The following is a 12,868-nucleotide window of genomic DNA, read 5'->3' on the forward strand; positions in this document are numbered from 1 at the left end:
ACTCTCGTGTTAGTACTTATTACACGAATGGATGCTCTGATTCGTATATTTTACTCAGTTTACAGACAAATGACCTGTACTAATAAGAGATATTTAATTCACTTCGCGGTTTCGTTTGTTCTAGATCCGCAGAAACGCTTATTTCAAAGTGGTAAATAATGTTTCAACTTAGCAATGTTTAACCAGTAGAATTGTTCACGTATTTTGATTATAAAAAGCACCCAATCCTCACCTGGGTAATTGAAACTTGAATCATCGAATTAGTAGGTATAACCCTTTCTAAGTTACTACCTACGTACTTTACGACACCGATGTACCTGCAGACAAGGATTGTTAAATTGTATCAATCATTTCAATTGGCAGTAAGTAATTTTTTTTTCATCACACCTGCTCGTAAACAGTGTCGTCACATGCAGGCTACCTTGGTTGCAACCCCCCAAATAAAACCATCGACCTTAATGTGCTTGTCATGAAACCCGTGGTCGGTAAATGAGTCATTGCCCGTACTAATTTTCATTTCATGAAGCCCAAGGTCGGTAAATGAGTTTTCTTCCAACTATGCTTTAATGTACGAATAGTACATTGTGTCTTAAGGGCAGTAAATAAGGAATTACGAACGAGAGTCTATTAGAAGCCCGAAGTCGAAGACTGAGGGCTTTAATGAGTCGATGTTCGTAATTCTAGTACCGCCCGTGCGACATACAATGTTTTTCATCACATTGGAAAGTCAAATTTAATATTTCTAAAAGAAAAAATATAAATCTTCCAAATATTGGCGATACCTTAGGCTACGCTCTTGGCAGCGCTGTACTATTACTTATTCTGTGGCAGCGCCGTCCTCCCCCTCCCTCAGCATGTGCCTGAGCCGCGTGTGCATGTGGTCCTGCTGCTACTCCATGCGCAGCAGTGCGCGCAGCGCCATCAGTACGGGCATTTACTCATTTACCGACCTTGGGCTTCATGACAAGAAAATTTGTACGCGCAATGACTCATTTACCGACCACGGGTTTCATGACAAGCACATTAAGGTCGAGGGTTTTATTTGGGGGGTTGCAACCAAGATAGCCTTCATATTTTGACACTGTTTACGAGCAAGTGTGATGAAAAATCCTTTATTGCATTGTTTTAGATTTTTTTTAATTACACCACCAAAGAGGTACACAAGTATTTTTGCTATAAATAATTAGGGGGGGGGGGAACTGGCGCTGCCAAGAGCGCAATCAGCGGTATAGGCAATTTTTGAAAAAAATATTAGTTTTTCTTTTACAAATACACAATTTTACTCGCAAATGTGATGAAAAACATTGTGTGTCGCACGGGCGGCACTAGAATTACGAACTCTCGTTCGTAATTCCTTATTTACCGCCCTTAAGACACAATGTACTATTTCATCACACGCACTTGCTCGTCAATGACGTTATTCCATGCCTGTATACTAAAAGACAATGGCCTCAATTATTCCCGCGGGAATTATGGATTTACGTAAAGTTTTCCTCCCCAAGGGAGTTATGACTTTAGTTTTAATAAGTTATTAGGTAGGTACGTCATTTCAGATTCTAGAGGTTTCAAGTCAGCCATCGTTTTACTTACATCTTTAAAACTTAGATATAAGCTAATTTTACACCATACAAATTTGCCACGCTTCATGAAACTTCGTTATTTTTATATTTTAAATTTATATCAAATTGTTTTGCAAAATTTTTAGTAAATATTTTTTTAGCATGTTGGAATAATCTGGCCGTAAGACCATTCGAATTCTAAACTAAACACGGTTCTTAGTATTATCTATGGTAGACGACTCGAAAAAAGTGACAATCAGGGGGGCTACCACGAAATTCGAGAATCGAAGTTCATATCGTTTCCTGACGCTAAAATATAATACGAGAGTGAAAGGGACGGTACGATACGAACTTCGATTTTTGAATTTTGTAGTAGCCCCAGTATTGGCGGGTAGCCATATTTTATTCAGTTGTTTTCTTAGCGTCTTGCTTTTGCTGAGCTGTGAAGTGTTTGGACACAAAATAATTTAATTTGTTGTATTTTTCTCCTCGCAATGTGATGAAAATCATCGGGCCGTAAGGGAATTACAAACTTGGGTCATTAAAAGCCTATTCTAATAGACTTCTTACGCCCCTTAATGCACAATGTACTATTGAAGAGCGGTCATATATTTTTTCAATAGTCCTGGTCCTTAAGAGTGAGGAACGGCAGCTATTTAATTTTTATAACCTGTCATTTTTTTTGATGATCGCGATGACATTTGTGCGGTAATGGCAGACAACCTACTAAGCCTTCGTACTTATTTATTTATTTATTTATTAGGAACAGTTACAAATTACAAACAGATACTATTGTAATTGACACATTTATACTACACAATCAAAGTTTGTAACTTAACTACAACTGTCCACAACAATCATAATGTGGCTAAAGGAGCATGCAAGATGAAATAAGTTTAATACTACATTATTGCTAAAATAAACTAACTAGGTATCTAAAACTAATGTCACAGTGGATTTAAATGTATTATATATAGGAATAAAAACGAGATATCAACTGTCACATAATCAATCTTGTCATCGTCAAATAAAAACCGTTAATTATTCTATGTGTAATAAATGATAGCTGGCATGTCGATTTCCAGCCTATGCCGTATATTCCTATTATTTTTAAAGTATTCCAATGGTGTTGGAGCAAGGTTTGGGTAGGCGGCAAAACGCTACGGTCCCCGACGGCCTCTTAGCCCGGGTCCGCGGCGAATCGCCCTCGTTTATGTTAACCGGACTAGCTCCTTAGTTCCATTCTCTCCTGGTACAATCTTATTAGAAATAATGATTTTTTGGGTTTCATGGAACATTGGATTGGAATAGGTACTTTCGGGATTGTAGGCCTGCGAAAAGACCCTTATGGTTTCGCCGTCCGTTCGTCCACGGCTTAGCTTTTCTTAATCCTAGAAAGCTGTATAATTTGCAAGAGTATTATAATACATATAAGAACCCTAATTTTTTTAGCCTATAGTACTTTGGAATAATTTATCATTCTCATGGTAAAAGATTTTTTTAGATCGGTCCAGGAAAGTTTTTGAGTTTATTCGTAACAAACATCCAAAATCCAAACCTTTCCTGTTTATAATATTAGTATAGATGTAGGTACACATCATAAATACGTATAGCATTGTCAATGAAGAAGCCGACCATATAAATAAATCATCGATTTTAAATCTTATCTATCAATTAATGTGACTAACCGCGGACGTCACTAGAGGTCGTTGATGTCAGCAATGTTTATAACTTCAAAGTTCGTGCTTGCTAGAAATCACTAAATTTAATTGTACGCGATAAATCTAAACAAATAAGGTACAAATTATAGATTCCACTAATTAGAAGTTCAGGGTCTAGATGTGACCTTTAAATACGTCTAGACGTTGATCGCCTGTCAGTTGGACAGTTAATCTGTCATAATTATGAATGACATTTTGCAAACCTAATATCCGCTTAGGTACCATGATTTGACCTAAAAGAAATGACAAAAGACTTGGTATTACGAAAGGCAGTTTGTTAAAAGGTCTAAAATTAGTCATAGGTATTACGAATGTAAACTTTGCAATACAAATAAATCCTACACTTCATCACAAAAAGCATTACGTAGACTTAATAAGTTTTTTTTAAAGACTACGTACTGCTCTTGTCGCCTGCGAGTACAAACTATTATTATGGTATGTATGGGATTCATATTCAGTGGTTTTGTAGTTATTAGTCTTAAAATTTAAATGCCTAAATAACAGCGGCTGTTATTTGAATGTCAGTTGAATTAGAACATTCCAGGATTATATAAAATTCTCATTGGGAAGCTCAAAAGTTATAATCGTTGTCTTCATTTGCGGTTCTTTATTCGCTCCTCATAAGTAGCGGTTGAGATTTTGGGATTTCAGGTACAGTCAACTACAAAGAGATCACATTATTAGTTTAATTAACATTAAGGTCATGTAGGGTCATGTCGGGAACAGTGACTAGGATTTTTTCGGACACTCAAATTATGACGTAAATGTTAGGCTAGGACGCAGCAAACCACTTGCTTTAGTTTTACCCTGTATTCTAAGTTTTTCGATCAAGATAATAATAGAGTAGTCTAAAAATGTTTTTCTATGTAGCAAATTTTGGCGTGAGTCGGTGTACCTACCCGACCGAGTCACTGTTCTCGACCCGACCCGGTATACTTTTTTGTATACTCTGGCCGTACCTATCGATGTTTCTAGTTGACTGTACATCCCGATCTCACAGGAATATTGGGACAAAAGTAATATACTTATGTATATGTTATTCCTGAAATAGGTACATGTCAGCAGTAAAGGTAAAGGTAAGGTATTTTAGGAAGATATATTATCATGTCAAAAATCAGAAAAAAACAAGCTGAAAAAGGAACTCGATAAAAAATCAACCAAAATTATTAATATATAACATTACACAATATATATTAATATTAATTTATAATTATTATATAATAAGTGTACCTATTCTTCATTTTGTTATTACCTGCCGGCTGCCCATAAAAGAGTGTATTGTTTTCCGGGTTCATATTTGTGTAAGTGGCTATGTAATTTAAAAGCAATATTTTGATAAGAGCTTCCCACCGTCATGTCGACAAGTTACATACAAGTGGTGCTAGACATAATTATAAAATTAAGATTGGTTTTTTGGAATCTTTTTGTTTTTTTTTATTTCAATTCCAAATTTTTACTTTTACGGTCATCCCGTAAAACCTAAATTGAAAATACAAACTGAAATATAGATGCACAGAAAAAAAAAGTAATAAAAAGTAAAAAAAAACAAAGTATAAAAAGTTTTTGCCCCAAGCGTAACCTAATGTTATGAAGTTCATTAACACATTAAAGTGGCGGCATAAATGCGGAATTGGCCGGAAAATGTCTGTTGTAGATATGTTTCTAGCTTTTCGTATAAAATCGATAAAACAATCCTTCAGTACACTGATTCAATAGTATACTTACATAGATTAACTAGATAATAATATCGTTTATTCTTACCTAAAACTTTTTTTTTCGGAACAGTAGCGCCATTTTTGGTGATCGTTAGTGTCACATTAATTTCGTAAAACTCATTCCAATTTCAATTTCATACCATATTGAGTTATCAGTCATCGTTCTTTTGTTTTAAAAGCATAAGTTATACCCTCGCACTCCTCTACAAATTAGTTCCATACCTTTTGTTCTGTACCGCTTTAATGGCAGACTGAAATATATTTAGCTTTAATGTCTTAATTACCGGACAGCTATGAAGTCGTAAACTTGTGTTGTGCTTCATTATGTTCCCAGCTTTATGTTATGTTTTAAATGTTGGTAATTTTTATGAAGGGAACGCTGATTGTAATTATTTGTGAATTGCAATCTTGTGTTAAGTGTAGGGAAGAAAGATGGGCTTAAGATAAATGTAGATGATGCAGGTGATAAATTATTTCCTCACATTCACATAATGTAGTTACTGTTTTGTGAATAAGTGTTATATTCTGTTCGTTCTTTTATAGCTTACCTTCTCAGTCCTATGTTTCTTTAACAAATGTAGTGCTTAAGACCTAGACGAGAGTTACCAGTTTTGAATATATTGTACTTTACGTAGTACATTTTCTCTATTCAGTACATCTCACTGTTGATTTGTACATTTTAAAGTATGCTAAGACTCAGGAGGCTAAGTTAAAGCAGAGCACTGGTTCTGGACAGAGTTAAACGAAAGGTAGTGAGGAAGGCACGCTCAACTCTTACAGAAGGAAACTTATAATGGTACTAGTAACAGTCTCATGGCCAGCACGTAAACAGGAAGGCACGCTCCAGCTCTTACAGAAGTTGTAGGAAACTTATAATGAATAACACTACTAACAACAGCCGCCCTGCTCTCCGTTTTAGGGTCAGTCTCATGGCCAGCACTTCGCGCGTAAACTTTAGGGTAGTGGGAAGTGAGGAAGGCACGCTTCAGCTCTTACAGAAGTTGTAGGAAACTTATAATGGATAACACTACTAACAACAGCCGCCCTGCTCTCTTTAAGGTCCAGTCTCATGGCCAGCACTTCGCGCGTAAACGTTAGGGTAGTGGGAAGTGAGGAAGGCACGCTTCAGCTCTTACAGAAGTTGTAGGAAACTTATAAGGGATAACACTACTAACAACAGCCGCCCTGCTCTCTTTAAGGTCCAATCTCATGGCCAGCGCTTCCCGCATGGACACGTCAGGGTAGTGGGAGGCGAGGAAGACACGCTCCAGCTCTTACAGAAGTTGGAGGAAACTTATAATGGATAAGAGTACTCACAGCCACCCTGCTCTCTTTAAGGTCCAATCTCATGGCCAGCGCTTCCCGCATGAACACGTCAGGGTAGTGGGAGGCGAGGAAGACACGCTCCAGCTCTTACAGAAGTTGTAGGAAACTTATAATGGATAAGAGTACTCACAGCCACCCTGCTTTCTTTAAGGTGCAGTCTTATGGCCAGCGCTTCTCGCATGAACACGTCAGGGTAGTGGGAGGCGCAGAAGACGCGCTCCAGCTCTTACAGAAGTTGTAGGAAATTTATAATGGATAAGAGTACTCACAGCCACCCTGCTTTCTTTAAGGTCCAGTCTCATGGCCAGCGCTTCCCGCATGAACACGTCAGGGTAGTGGGAGGCGAGGAAGGCGCGCTCCAGCTCTTCCAGCTGCCAGGAGTTGAAGTTGGTACGTGAGCGTCGTCGCTTGCCGCTGTCTCCGTCGTCGTCGCCTATACCACCTGCAGAGAAAGTGTGCTTTAAATAATAATTCCATGAATGATATGGGTCCTAGTGAAAAACAGCGTTGCAGCTTATTATGCTCGTGGCCCAATTTATACCGTTTAATTTTTTTTTTATTATTTTTCCTTCAAAATGTGTTTGTTTTTCTGTGTATCGAATATGTAATGATGTTAAAAATGCTGTAAGATAATTTAAACCACATTAAGGCTACTATTAATTACTACCTACTTGGTACGACAGTGATGTACCAAGACCTCCTAACTGGTTAATCTCGAACATGCAACTTAGCTTTAGCTAGAAGAAGACTCTTAAGTAACAAGCAAATACGAAGAAATATAATTTGATTGAAGTTTAATATAATTTAAATTGTATGGTTACAAACAATGAAAACATACGGTTAAAAGACGAAAAAATCTGTTCATCAAATCTCAGTGTTAAAATGAGCCAAATTACCATAAGACAAACTGGCAGCTCCAACAAAGTCAATTTGGACAATTCCTGGGCTGTTAAAACAAAGCCGCGACCGGGGGCTCATAAAAAGGAGATAATCTACCAACCGGCAGAGCAAGTTTTTGAAAATAGAATATAATTTCTAATTCTCCCGCTCTCCCGATGATTTTAATTAAAAATGGTCTCTGGAGAGAGACGGGTATACGCCGGCCGGCACCTGGGGTGGAAAGGAATAGCTATAAATTACTCGGTGTGCCCTCAAAGCGACTAAATAAATTAGAAGTGATTAAGAGCGCGCTTCTGTGTATCGTTATCTCCTTGTTTTACAGGACTATACTTTATACTATATCAAACATTTAGTAAAATTTGTTAAAAATACTCTTTTATTTCTTCAAAAGAAGAACATAAAGTTTTTTAAACAAAGCATAAACTTATCAAAATGAGTGATTAAAGCGATTAGAACCGTATCCCAATTTTAAAACGTACTCGTTCACGCTACCCCAGTCAACCCGATACGTTTACGTTACGCGCTGTCGCCTTAAGTCCCAAATTACTTTAGAGTAAACGAGATAGCGCTATACACCTAATGAGGGGAATGAGGGAGATGAGTAAGGATATTGTATTAAAACAAACGGCCGCCTTGGGCCCGCCGACAACAGTTTTGGCGCGGTTTAATTTAGTCTGCTCAATGTTTTTATGTCGGAGGGGGAGGGGGGTTACTAAGTATCTATTTGAGGGTATAACGCGGTTAATAAATTCGTGAAGTTAATTATTAGGCTTTGTTTTGGTTTGTCGGCGGTTTGACGGTTGTATTTAAATCATTTCACATTGTTTAAGAACACCGTTGTCGGATTTTTGAAAATAAATCGGTTAGTGCACAAAAGGGTGCCTTACGCAACCTCTGCATTGAGTGTGTAGGCTCTTGGCATTGTTTTCTTTTGTGATAGGATCCTTAACAAAGAAAAAAACATGTCCTTCAAAACCTATCGCTACACTCAAGCAATGGCGTCAAAAATGTCGCACTGCGTAAAAAATAGGGCCCTCATTAAATACAACTCAAATAACAACCTCAACTTATAACCTAACCAACAATAAGTTGGAAAACCCCCGACTTTGTCACTTCAACGTTCAATATCTCAAAAACGGCTAAACCGATTTTGATAAAACATGTCTAAGAACCATCGCTAGAAAACCTGATTTAAACTAAAAAAACCGCATTCAAATCTGTTCACCCGTTTCAGAGCTACGGTGCCACAGACAGACAGACACACACACAGACAAACAGACACACATAGCGGTCAAACTTATAACACCCCTCTTTTTGCGTCGGGGGTTAAAAATAGTTTTTTAAGTCTTTGGGACATAACAGGTTAAACTTCATCATATTTGTTTCATTTGTTTTCTCGATCGAAATATACATTAGTAACAAAAACTTATGCATTGAAATTGATATCAAATTTTATTCTAGTGTTTTAGTTGTGCACTTCTCATACAAACATGTTCACAAAAGTTATAATATTAAACATTTTAATTTACAACTAATCTAAGGGAATGACTTGATTATAAACAAATGGTTGTCGATAGGGAAAAGTTGATTGGAAAGTAATTTCTGATTTCAAACTTTAGTTATCTACTTTACGAGATTAGCATAAAAACTGACCGGTATTAAAGTCTTCTAAAGAACTTCGATAACTTAGCTTATATTTGAATAGTTCCATCACCCATAAAGCATCTACGAATAGTTATCGATAGTTTTAACAAAACTTAATCGTTTGTCTTAAAACCCAAAATTTTTTTGGTGATTTTTATTGAAGTCAACTTTCAAAAACCAACGTTTGTTTCGAAAAATTTCCTTTCGCATTTTTTTTTGTAAAATTTCTGTTCTCTAATTTTACTTTTGTTTTGTTAGTAGTGTGGACTACGTGGAGTAGTGGACTACTATGTTTACTTATGTTTCAATTAAAATAATCGTGGCCCCTTGCACTAAGAAATAAATTCGTGGTTGCACATGTTGCTATTTTATCAGAATTTCTTTTATCTATTCAATAATAGTGCTTCGCAATTCATATTTCTATTAAAGATAGCAAGGGGACAGATACGACCGAACGTAGCGAATTACACATTATTTATGAACTCTGATAGTATCTTTATTTGTCTATTGCCTGATTGCTTTTTCATAGGCAATCTGGATATTGATATCTATTGAATTGAGTCACCGGAATATAATTTCAATAAATCTTTCTTGGGAGTTATTTATTGCAATTCTATTGATGCCAGTGTAAGATTTGAATATTGCAGAAAACAGATAATATTTTGTATTATACTTTCAATTCTACCTACTGTACAGTCAGCAACAAAAATATTCATACGTTTGAAGCACCAAAAATATGTACACAAAACTTTATTGATAAACATTAAGGTCGTGTATACATATTTTTTGCACTTTAGCTGTTTTCATATCTTTGTTGCTGACTGTAGGTACTGTAATCTACTGGAAGATCGACATATCTATCTTCAGCCTTGTGACATATCAGTCAACCCTATACATTTTCGTGGATTTAATAAAATCTATCCTGTGTCCTTCCCCGGGACTCAAAGTATATGTATACCGAATTTCATCTAAATCGTTTCAGCGGTTTAAACGTCAAGAAGTAACAAACAAACAAATTGATATACAAACTTTCGCCTTTATAGTATTAATGGGATTTGTAGCAACTATAAACATTTTTTTATGAAATTTGAATTTTAAGTTTACCTATTACATTTTTTTCCACATACATCAAAACAATTATGCTGTATGACAAGCGACATATTATTAAAATATCAGACTAGCAGTTTATAATAATAAATCAATTTATCTTTTAATACAGTCTACAATACAGTTAATTGAACCTCTCATAAATTTGTTGATACCGCTCAATTATAGGAATGAACTAATTCAATATCAGAGGAACGAGCAAGTGCACTAATAACATCACTTTATTGCTGTTATTGAATAAACATTATCAACGTAGGTGCTTTGTAATATAATGAACCTAATTATATATAGGTATATATAAAAAATATGAGAAGCTTTCTCTCCACACAAGTACAAAGTTGTACGTTCGTATGTTCTATATATATATATATATAGTACCTATAGACTTTTTCATAGACATATGTAGGAACAAAAATACAACAAACGAACGTACAACTTTGTACTTGTGTGCAGAGAAAAAGCTTCTCATATTTTTTTTATTTAGACAGGTATATCGGAACAACCTAGCATCGAAATGTGAAACCTATAAGACATATAATAGTGAAAGAATGACAAAGTGGCAACTCATGATTCTTTTTACAATTCCATACTTACTATAGACGACCGACTTGAGGTCCCAGTAGGGCTACTACGAAACTCGAAACTCGAAGTTCGTATCGTACCGTCCCTCTCGCTCTAGTTTTAAATAGTATAAGTGTCAGAGGGACCGCACGACACGAACTTCGAGTTTTGAGTTTCGTAGTAGCCCTGCAGGTTCGTTGGGGTCCGATATTTGTATGAGAAATAAGAATATTTGTTCTCGAGTCTAGGGTCTTCAATAATTTAAGTATGTGTTATGAATGTAACCCGTTGCCTTTGGAAGATAATCCCCCACAAAACATGCTTTGCTTACTCTACTATTACTTGAGGCTACATAAGCCAATTGGTGTAAATTGTCCCGTAATATTTGTTTATTTATTTATACTTACTTCAAAAGAAAAAAAGGAATACTTATGTAGTATCATTTCATAGCCTCTCTGTCTGTCAATAAAAGGGTATCGATCTCAGGAAAGCATAACGGTAAATCCCAAATCATTTTCCGCAGAAAGACTTAGCTTGTGATATAAGAGTGTCCGCCCAATGGCATTGCTGAGTGGACAACCAAAAAACTGAAACAAAAACCTTTCGGAAGGTTTAATTTGACTCAGTCTCTTTTCAATGGCTTAAAGTACAGAGGGCAATAAAGTGTTAATCGTAAGTAATGGTAACTTATCATTTTCGGACACTTTAAGGTTCTGCCGATTCTCGGGAAACCAAAAATGCCGATGAATGGAGCAATAAAATGTCAAACCAGCAGTCGTAATGACTACCTACTGGCAATAATTTCTTTATTTCTAGAAATAGTGTTTGGCCAAATGCCACGTTTGGCCGAATGATTATTCGGCGTTTAAAAAAATGGGTGTTTTTAAAAACTCAGATAGTTCTAGTATGAGTGGACTATTATAATGTGGGTTCATTGAAAAAAAAAGGATAGCTGAACTAGTTTGGCTACTTAACGTTTAGCCAAAATGGACAACCAAATTATGCTAATATTTCAAAACTGATTTTGTAAGACATCACCTAACTTTTAGCTACTAGTAGGCCTTAGTTTTGTAGTCACTCAAGTTATGTTACAAGCAACATTTTTTTTTGTTACTGTTAGGGTATGCGAGCAACTTTTGTCTCCGCGACTATTTTGTCTCTTACATCAAGTCTATGGGTTAGTATGGAAGTGCGCACACGTAGCGACGCGACTACGTGCGAGACAAAATAGTCGCGGAGACAAAAGTTGCTCGTGCGCGCATACCCTTAGCAAATCTTTAGTTTTTCAGTGTTTCTTGACAGACGAAATATCGTTAGATGGCGGTACTATTGAGAGGTCCGTTTGACCGTTACGGTCTTGCTTGCGTGCGATTAAAATCAGTCACAAACGTGATACAAATGTTGAAGTTGCCAAAGGATCCCCACGTTACTAGCGTCTACCTACCTGTTACAACGACCCTCATTGCTAATCTATGTGTGTACCTATGTCTATTCTGATAAGCTCCATATAGACATTTTTTATCTGCTGACCAATTGTGAAATCTTGTTGACGCTTGATTGCGGTCGGTTGGTTATTATTCCCAAGTCCCAATTTTAAAACTTAAAAACGAAAAAAAAAATTAAATTATATTTAGAACTGCTGCTGCTGCTGTTATTAGCTTTTTTTCTTAAAAAGAATCAATAAATCAAACAATTATTTATTGTGCATATTAGGTACCTACATAAAATTGCGGTTCCGTTTGCGTATTATTTTGCTTCGCCTTCTCTACTTTTTACGGTGTATAAATTAACTTACATATTTCTTTATAAATTTGTGTATCGTGCTCTGAGGCACGAAAGACGAACACTGAAAGGAAGAAGTATCATAGACTGAGGCATTTTTACCATTTGCTAAAGTACAAATTTCAAAGACGGGCTGTTATAGTCTGAGAGGGTTCCGGTGTTTTTACCGTTTATAAAAGGGTACGGATAAAATCGGACACTTGTTACGCCGAAGATATAGCTAAGTCGATCCGTCCTAAAAGCAGCTCAGACAGTTGTTTTCGCCGAAGGATAAGGAGCCCTGAGTGACCCACCGGGGTAATATATGATTCCCGGCCTGGGGCAAGACTAATGGAGAGACTACGAAACGTTTCCAAGGGTATCGGGCACATAATTAGTATGAGGTAATGTTCAGACGACAGGGGTCTGAGTGGCGAGCATAATGAATCTCGGATTAATTTTTAACAGATTTGATAAGTATCTTACTTGCAGAGAGAAATTTTTCATTTTCGCGGAAGTTTATGATAGCTAAGGAGCATTAGTCAAAACGGCCGAATTTCAACCGGGATTGTGG

At 36.5% G+C, this 12,868-nt stretch overlaps 1 protein-coding gene across 3 annotated transcripts in view; it reads right to left on the reverse strand.

The window, feature by feature from the left end:
* Positions 1–12,868, reverse strand: part of LOC141428923 (homeobox protein unc-4-like) — a 59,354-nt gene that overhangs the window by 15,480 nt on the left and 31,006 nt on the right. For all 3 annotated transcript variants that reach the window (XM_074088988.1, XM_074088987.1, XM_074088986.1), the window contains exon 2: positions 6,591–6,763. In XM_074088988.1, the coding sequence (XP_073945089.1) occupies positions 6,591–6,763 (173 nt within the window). The remainder of the gene's footprint in view (positions 1–6,590; positions 6,764–12,868) is intronic.

Source organism: Choristoneura fumiferana, chromosome 6, assembly GCF_025370935.1.
Source record: "Choristoneura fumiferana chromosome 6, NRCan_CFum_1, whole genome shotgun sequence".
Classification (NCBI taxonomy): domain Eukaryota; kingdom Metazoa; phylum Arthropoda; class Insecta; order Lepidoptera; family Tortricidae; genus Choristoneura; species Choristoneura fumiferana.